Raw genomic sequence first — 9843 nt, 5'->3', positions numbered from 1 at the left:
AAGGACTCTAACATTTTGATATTAGAATTGGATGTTGGGCGACTCAATTCAATAACTTCGATTCAATTTTTGCCTTATCCTTATAAGAGAAAGTTGCCAACAAAGCTTGCTAAGAAGAATTAAGTGCTAAGTTGAAATCTTTTGCTTGTGACGTTACCAACTCTAATCTAGCACCTATGACGGAGGGAAGCAGCCATTCTCGTGTATTCACAGGCAAGGGAATGTTACCATTATTCTAAAATTCACTAGATTAGATTTCTCTCATTTCAATTGTCAAAAAAATCTATTAGGATAACCGAGTAGGTGTGAGCATTTCTTTTGACACCAATATACCTCTCTAGAAGAAAAGGTTAGCCTGACTTCTTGGAAGATACAATTCAATTGTGGTTCTTGCAATTAATGCAAGATTTCTCTAATTTGATTTGAGAAGAGTTCAAGCATCAATGTAATTTTCGTTTTGGGCCACCAATCCATAATAACAAATTGGAGAAGCCAGCAAAATTAAAGTAGACAGGAACCGTTGCTGAATATAAACTCAATTTAAAGTTCTTGTCTATGAGCTAGAAGTCTCACCTAGGGTCAAAAAATACTTCATTTTAGTGGATTGCTAGAATATATTATCGTGGAGGTGGAATTTCATCGACCAACAAAGCTAGTCACAACCATGAGTATATCAATGCTCTGTGAAAGGAGAAATTGGTCCATATGTGTTGTAAGTCTTTTAATTAATCATTCATCTCAACAAACAACGGAAGAAAAAGGTACTTGAATAATTAAACACTTAAACCGCGATAAGATAGAAGAAAGACGATGGAAATGATTTTGTTTTGATTGTGATGAACTCTTTGCTTGAGGATACCAATGTAAGAAACTATTGTGGTTGGATCTAGCAGATGATAACTCGGGAGATATCGCAATAAACTAGCTATTGGCTGAACAGTTTCTAGAAATTTTTTGAATTTACACTTGAGAATAAGCGCATAGTGAAAGAGGGGAATAATGTTAGGTTTCAATTGTCATTTTCTTAAGTTGTTAATTGTTCTATTTTCAAGAGTCATGTTCTTAGTGGTTAATCTATGATGTGGATAGTGTAAGTTAATTTTTACTTTTCCTTAGTGGTAGGAGGTGATCCTCCATGTTATTTAGTGGTTTCCTGTTTATAAAAGATGATTATGTCTTACTCTTGTATTTAAGTGCAACAAGTCAATAAAAAAAATTGTTGGAAAAATTTCAACTCAAGATTTTCATATTTTCCCAAAAGAGCATGTTCCATTGCAATTATAGATTGCAAAAAGAAAATTTCATCTTCAGAAAATTTCAGCAACAGACCCATAATTCAATCCATTTCTAAAGAACCTAACATAATCTCTAGCTACATTAATTGCAAATTTAACACCGTGATTTATCTCAATGGCACTTGTAACTTAAGACAGACATTATGCTCTGAATCATCGTAAGAACTAAAAGGAGGATGGCAGAAGACAATGAGATAAATGACCATGGACTACTAAAGTAAGTGCGTCTCATGTATGCCCAATTGCTGCTGTAATAGGATTCAACTTCTCTGAATTGCTTGGAAAGGTAAGAATCTCGAATGTTGAAGTCAGTATTCTTCCCAAGATTAGCGAAAAGATCAACCACATATCTGTCATCTTTGGAAAACCTTGTGATGATTCCATCTGAGAACAGGAATGCTACATCTCTTGGTTGGCTTATGAGACAACTCATGAAAGAGATGTAATCAGTAAAGTACTTGGGTCTCTTTTCCTGGCACTGCTCCAAGGCTACACAGTTTATGAGGAGGGTGCTTGTGAAGTCATTTATGGTAACGTACGGAATTTCTAGCACTTGATTTTGGTAATTTATATCCAAGAAGCTTTCTCTTTTTCTCGACTTGAACTTCACTCCTGATTGCCTCAACTGTGTGACACATTGTATTGACTGATCTGATGGGCAATATTCCTCCAACGCATTGCAGTGAGTTAGCAAATTAGAGGAAACAAAACTTGAATAAACCAAGTGAAGCAAATGCTCTCCTTTGTAGAGACAGAATGGGTTCTTAAGATTTTCCAGAGGTCTTGGAAGGGCTAGATCAAAGGTTCTTAAGGCAAGTATTGCCAAAGGATCCAACTTACCGTCCAAAACACTCCCAATTCCAGACAATTGATACAATAAGTCAAGAACAAAAAAGGGTAGCTGGTTCTCAAGCTTAAGGAGGTCTCTAATGAGAATTGGGATCAACCAGGGCCTTGTGAAGATGGGATCATTGTCATCCGCAATGTCTCCACCAAGGTTAAGATGGATTAGAAGTTCAAGGATGAAGCAACCGTCGAGCAGCATCATTTCAACGAAGTCATGACTTGCCATTTCAATAATGTCCAAGTAGCAATCTCTAGCATTCCCTTCTTCTTTTTTCAATCTACTTAAATAGTGGCTCAAACCATTTCCAGAAGCACTAGATCTGAAAAGGAACTTGTCAAGGAAGAACCACTTATGGCATTCAAACTCAAGTAAATGATCCTTGCCCCTGTGGTAAGGGCCTATAGCTACAAGCTCAGGCTGGGAGGCATTTGGATTGATATCTCGAAGACTAGGAGGAAACCTGAAGATGCACACAGATAAATTCCTGCCTTTTCCGTGTGTTATTGCTGCTCGAGGCCTTTCCTTAAGACGACGCTCGATGAGAGTCAACGAGTTTCTCACTGCAGCTTCATCTTGTTCAGATTCCTCTTGGCTTTTGATCTCAGTAGGTTCTGGAACTTGGTACTCATCTTGACTTGGGCTTGACGATGTTGAACTTGAAGGAACTTCAGAAACTTTCCCCAATTCTTGAATTTGGCTGCAACTTGCATCATTTGCTAAAGACTTTCCCTTTCTATTCAAGTTGCTTATATTCTCTTCCTCCTCATGAATGGTAATAACTTCGTGCTCCATTATCTCTGTGTGGTTCAAGCGATAGAGTTATGAAGCTTATATCTGTAAACCAGTTGCAAAGCATTGTCACTGTCGGTGGAAGTTGCTAAGAAAGTTCTATCTCAAAGACCAAATGGCCAGGAAGTTTTCCAGTTGGAGAGTAGTAGCAGCAGTAGCGGTAGCAGTTGATTGACTTGACTAGCCTGTCCTGTTGGTCTTTGTGGTTGACTTGTCATTATTATACAATGAACAGTGTTATATAAGTAAAAATAAACTAATAAAAAAGCGATAAATAAATAAATAAAATAATGATTTTTAAATTTAAAATTAAAAAAAAAAAAAAACAGACAAGCAACATACCATAACAATGAACTATATAAGCATATATCATCTCCATACAACATATTTGCTGTTTAGTGAGTTAAGATACAAATGCAGAAATTAACAGACAAACATCAGTCCCAATATGTTTTTACTGCATAAGCACAACAACTGCATGAAGCAGCATGTCCACAAGTATATACTGCGAAAGATCTCTGCTTCCTCAACAAACGGCACCAAGTTATTAGCAAATTTTCTTGCACACGTCTCAAGGAACATGGCAGCTGATAACTACTTAATTCTGTAGCATTTTGCTCTCAAGCCTGATAATCTTCCGCTCCATCTACAAATCAAGAACCCCAAAAAACAGGGAAAAAATATTAGTATAATACAAACTGTTGAGACAAAATTGCCAAGCAGCACACTTCTATAAAACATGAGAAACAGAGTGAGTTGCACTTGTGCACTTCCATATACGATGATTTTGATTCAAAACTCCTCTCTCTCTCACACACACACACTTTGGGTGCTCCTTTATGCATTGTATATAATAGCACATGGCAGAGATCATGGTAATAAAGATTTAAAGCGTTTCTGATGAAAGGGAAGTTTATTAATTGAAGAAATGGTGGGAATAATTAGAATTACGAGGATAATAGTATCCTTCTAGTAAAACAACATATGGAAGGAAATATTAAAAGAAGAAAAGCCTTCAAAACCTGTTAGATATCCGCAAGAGATACCAGTTTAAATCCTATGGTGATTTACACAAAAGGAAAAAAGAAGGAAATATAGCTGTGATTACCTTCGCTACAAGAAATTTCCCTTTCGGAAACAATAGTGAAAGTCCATTAGTGAATTGTTTTATTAAATCCGTTGTAGAAATTCTCATTACTAATTTTTGTATCAATGGTTTAAAAATCCATTAGCATATCAGCAACGGAAAGGTTCATTATAGTTACTAATGGACTACATGTTAGTTAATGAATGAATATATTCTTTATTAACGGATTGTTTCGTTAGTAATCCGTTAGTGATAAAAAATAAATTTATTTTTTGTTAAAACTGAATTCTTTTGTTAAGAATATCAACGGAAAATCTATTGATAATTCATTAGTACTTTTTTTTTAAAAATCAATCTTTATACATTATTCATATATATTCATTATCATTTTTATACATTATTCATGTATATTCATCATCTCTGTACATTATTCATATATATTTATCATCCCTCTACATTATTCATATATATCCATCATCTATATATATAAGAACCAAATCAATCAACATATAAACTAAAAAATCCTTAAAACTTAAAATATTTCATAATTATAATACATATGTTAAATTTATACAACATATCTAAGTTAAAGTAAAACTATCAAATGTACAAACTAAACTAAATTAGCGAGTTCATCATCTATCCTCATCACTGTTTTTATGATGATCAACAATGATAGGGACATCATCACGCTGCTGATGTGGAGCTGGAGGTGCAAGAGTGAATGTCCCGACATCTTGTTGTGCTATTATCCTATACATAAACTCTTTCAGCTCCGCCTCCATCGAGTTAAGTCGACTATTCTGTCTCTAATTGATTAATTTTATTTATTATTCTGTTCATTTCTTCAGTGCAAGAAAAATCCACTTGGAGTGCAGATAAATATGAGACGGAATAATGTGATGATGTATGGAAATATGCAGAAGTCTGGAATCCTAATCCATAAACTAAACTCTTTTTCTGCTACTGCCTCGTAGTAAAGCTGAGCTGAACTTCATTTATGACAGCTGAGCTGAACTTCATTTATGACTTTCGACTCACTGCTTTTTTCTTGTGCTGTGTTTTCTAACATCCGTCACCGTGCCCGTTATAATTACTAATAGATTTTAACCTGATACTGACCCGATGAATTCTTATAGAATTCCATGTATAGATAACTTAATTGAAGGAGACTAATTTGTTGGGATTCATATCCTTTTCCATATTTAAGTTTCTGTAATATGTATGTACACCCAATTATTTAGAGAATGAAATACATAGAAATCTTTTCTCTCCACCTGTCACGTAAAGCCTTTAGGCTCATTTTAGTTCTTTGTATCTGAGGCCTAAGGATACTAATCCTCTTAGATCACCAGCTCCAGTGCTTGTTGTCTCATTGCTGTCCTAGGGAGATGTGTAGCAGTGTTCCCGCCCATTCCCCGAAGACTGGTGATTAGACGGTCAACAAGCAAGGCTCACACACCACTTCTTCTTTTGGGCTCACTTTCACATGTCGGAGAGTGAGGGGTGCATGGCACATCTTGTGAGACTCCAGTCTTGGTTCTGAAGGTCGCCCCAGTGTTTCCGACCAGCCTTCGGCATCGCCCTTGTCACCAGATCTTGTTGCAATGGGTTCCTCTCTTGATGTTTGGTACTATGCAGGATCTATTTCTAGTACTGTGCAAGTTCTGTTTTCATCTATAATATCTTTTTGTGGTTTGATTAAGTTCTAAATTCTTGGGTGAAGCGTTTCTCATGAGGTGGTTGTATTAGCTTGTCTAAACTGCTAGTGCTGATTAGGATATTAACATGGCCATTGATAGTAAATACTATGTCATTGAAATTATTCCAATGCCCACAAAAATTACTGAGCATAAATTGAAAGGGGCTAATTATTTAGAGTAGAGTAGGAAAATCAGGGTTCTTTTATGATGTATTGATAAGGATGATTGCTTAACTCAAGATCCCTCCGCTGATGAAACCAAACAAGCTTAACTTAGAGCTGATGCATGTTTTCTTTTGCAAATTACAAATTTAATCGATAATCGATAGTGAGGTAGTTAGCTTAATTAATCACTGCGAATTTGTTAAAGATTTAATAGATTATCTGAAATTTTTGTATTTTGCAAAAGGAATGTCTCAAGAATCTACAATGTATGTCAATCTTTTTACCGAGCTGAAAAAGGGGTAAGTCACTCATAACTCACCTTATGGAGTTCAAGAAAACATACGAGGAGCTGAATATACTTTTGCCATTTAGCACGGACATTAAAAAACATCAAACTTAGAGAAAACAAATGGCAATTACAAACTTCTTGGCTAGTCTTTCTTTAGAATTTGAGACTGCCAAATCTAAGTTTTTTTTTTTTTTTTTCCAATTTTGAACTCAACTTTCTCCAGTAAGTCTTCAGCAGATTGTTAAGAACAAAAGAACATCTAATCCACATAACAACTTAATGTACAAGTTGCCAAAGGAGAAGGGAGTGATGCTGAGAAGAAGAATGATAAGGGTGGAAATACTGCAAAGAACAGTGATTCGAGTGATATTGTCGTCTATTATTGCAAAGAACTTGACTATACAAAGCGACATCGTAAGAAATTACAAAACATTTATGATGATCTGAGATCCAATGGAATAGGGTTTTACAAGGGTTTTGTATTACAAGACAATGATTGATACAACTTTCTCAGACTCCTCTTCCAACCTCCTCCTTTGCCTGGGGACGGTGCTCCCCTTTTATCTTTTCTGCTTGGCTCATGGTGACGTGTAAAGGCCTCTCTGTGATTGGGACACGCGTCTCTGGCATGCGGATTTGGGTGTACGAGGGTATCAGCCGCCTGCTCCATGCGTAACGGCCTCTGATTCTCCCCATGCGTACATCCGTATGGATCTGCCAGGCTGTCTGAGTTGGGTCTGACACTGGGCTGGGCTGAGAGTCGGACCAGATGCTGAGCCCAAGAGGAGAGGGCTTGCTTGGCGCGGGTTGGGCCGGCCTGAATGAAGGAGATGGGTGAGCCCGGCCTTTGAAGGCATACGGGTCAGGCTTGTCTCACATGTGTATGTGGGCCTCTGCTTGATGGGCTTTTGGCTATGGTCGAGGCCCTGGTTCGGGGTTAAGAAATCCAGCGGTTATCAATTGCCCCTTCACCTTCTCGGCAGTTATTGCTCCGACTGTCGAGGGGGTGAATATCAAGAACCATTAATACCGTGTCTGTTCGTGTTCAGATGCCTCCATAAAATCCTTTCATCTTTCTGGCGTTGCGCAGTCTTTGCGTCTCCTCTGCCTTTTCCATTTCTGGCTTTTCTCTACTCTTTCTGTTCTTCGTGGTTTCTGCTTTTCTGTCATCATTATCTGGGCTTGTCCTTTCTTTCCTTTCCGAGGAACGTCTGGCCTGGCTAGCTTAGAGTCTAGTATAACTCTATTTTGTGCTTAGGCCTCAGACTTCGAGTATATATCAACGCCAGTTTTTCTTCGTTTTCAAACTCTTTGTTGGTATAAGGGTTGCCCTCGTTGCAATTTTCTGTCTGCTCCCTTCTTTCGGCGAGATCATCCTGTTTCATCTGTTGAGGATCCATCTGACGCTTTCTTTAAGTGGCTGGAGGTAATCCTGAGTCTTCGTGTTATTTTGTTTTCTCTGATAAGGATTTGTTCTGACTTGTACCTGTTTTTGAACTTTTTGCAGTGCCTGAGATAAAAAATGGGTCAGCTCAAAAATTTTAAAGATTTAAGGTTACCTTCAGGGGGTCTGAACGAGGCTTTGGAGGTTCTGCTGCTAGGACAGTCGCTGGGTGAGGCTGTTCGGCAAGTTGCTGAAACGGTTTCACCCAGGTCGTCTGGCCGGCCTCCTCCTCTTTTTGTTCGGGCTCCTGAGAGGGTGCTGGCTCCATATATGTTTCAAGACGTTGAGGGTTCTAACTTGTTCCATTGCTCTTCAGAATGTTTCGCTGATTTCCCTGAATGTGCATGGTTGTATCAAGCCTCACATTCGGGTGTAGGTTTGCAACATCCACTTGTTCCATTGTCCTTCAGAATGTCTATCTATGATGGAACAGTGAAAAATGTTCAATACCTATATCCTGCGTGGCCTTGGTGGGAAGTACCAGTATTATGCGGAACCAAGGTCCACCGCGCCTTCTGCATCGCATTTGGGCAACCGAATGCCGACCTATGGATGAAATGTTTTCCGTGAATCAACGTCAGGAGTTTCCCTATAGTGTCGAGACAGATCCTGGCTTTTCTGCCGAACTCACATATCGAGCTGGAGTATCCTCCGGACTGAAGACTTGAGTGCTGAGATCGGTTAAGATGATGTAATCGTAGATGACGAAGTACCCGGACATGTAAATCCATTAAGAATAGTCTTCCATTCTGTAATGTAGGTTCGGATATGTAAATTCTTAAAGGATAGTCTTCCATTCTGTAATGTACTTTTCTTTTAATGAAATTCCTATGTTTCGTTCATACTTGAGCTTGTTTCTTTCTTTGTTTTGGATGAAGTACTGGTACTGTCTTCTTTGTAGTTCTAACTAACTGAACTTTATTTCTTCCGAGCTAAAATAATACTTAGGAACTCCCGCTTTTAGTCGACAAACCGTCCTCCGGACCGACCCAACTTATTGGGAGGTCGACTTGCTCCCCGAGATATGCTGTCCGACCTACGAGCTCGACCTTAAGATATAACTGACTGGGAGGTCGGTTAGCTCCTCCGAGCTGTATTATCCGGTCTACGAGCCCTATTTTTCCGAGCCAAAATACTTGGTCGTGAGCTTCTGCTTTCGATTTTTCTTTTTTCGAGCTAGAATACCGAGCTGTGAACTCTGCTTTTAAGTTGAACTCTGAGCCTTTAGCTCTGTATGACTCCGAGGTGTCCTTAACGCCCCGGTTTCTCAGTATTTATAACAATCGCGTCAGAACTAATAATAAGCAAGTCTGACCTGGATTGTGCTCCTGTTTGCTTGTACTGTTGGGTCTCTTCACAACTTGCCCCTTTTATCCCCTTTATTGATAAAGAGGTAAATCTTTGTGGGCTAAGTTACTTTGACTGACGAGTTGGGCTTCTTATGCGGCGCGTGGGCCCTTGAGCGCTGGGCCATTATGATGGGCTTGGCCCCTGTTGTGTGCAGAGAAGCCCAGCGGTCATCCTTTTGCCCCTCTTTTTGCCCCCTTTACCTTCCCACCGGTTAGCCAACCGTCGGGAGGGTAAATTTCGAGGGTAATCAATGATCGCGCCACTCCAAGACAAAACTATACAGATTAAAGTGCTGTTTCATTATTTGGCTGTCATTTCGAATTCCTTCTGGCTGCTGAGGAAAACAACTCCTTTCTGCTCTCTGTCTTTCTGCCATTCCTTCTGCGTTTTTACCTTATTTCATTCTCAGGTACGCTTCCTTGTTCTTTTATGGCGATTTCGGAACTCCCTGATGTTGTTAACCTTGAGTCCCACATTACGCCTGCCAACATAACTAAATACCTTTCTCGGAGGTTTCTGGATACTCCTCTGTATCTGATTCGAGCACCTTACCCAAATGAGAGGATAGTCCTGCCTTATCCTCCTCCTCCGGGTTTGGTGGATCCTCAAGAGTACCGTAGCATAGTATTTTTCTTGAAGCAGAAAGAGTTTGGCCTACCCTTGCCTTTTACTCCTTTCTTTGTTGAGGTTTTTGATTATTTTGGGGTAACTCCTCGAATGTTATCCCCAAACTCCATTTTGTTCATGTCTTGTTTCGAGTCTGTCTGCCTGGGTTGGGGTTTTGCACCTACGGCCTGTCTGTTCGTGACCTTTTTCCGCCTTGTAAAGGCGGTCCAGAACTTCTACTATTTTTCCCCTCGTAGGGGATTATCTCT

General features: G+C 39.1%; 1 protein-coding gene across 1 annotated transcript; it reads right to left on the bottom strand.

The window, feature by feature from the left end:
• Positions 1-1233: 1233 nt before the first annotated feature.
• Positions 1234-3100, bottom strand: LOC110613281 (UPF0481 protein At3g47200). The gene has a single exon (XM_021754333.2). It carries the CDS (start codon positions 2932-2934, stop codon positions 1408-1410), a length of 1527 nt encoding a protein of 508 aa, XP_021610025.1. The 5' UTR covers positions 2935-3100; the 3' UTR covers positions 1234-1407.
• Positions 3101-9843: the final 6743 nt, after the last annotated feature.

This window comes from Manihot esculenta, chromosome 4, assembly GCF_001659605.2.
Source record: "Manihot esculenta cultivar AM560-2 chromosome 4, M.esculenta_v8, whole genome shotgun sequence".
Lineage (NCBI taxonomy): Eukaryota > Viridiplantae > Streptophyta > Magnoliopsida > Malpighiales > Euphorbiaceae > Manihot > Manihot esculenta.
The sequence above is the reverse complement of the archived record's forward strand: the minus strand, read 5'-3'. Positions and strand labels throughout refer to the sequence as shown.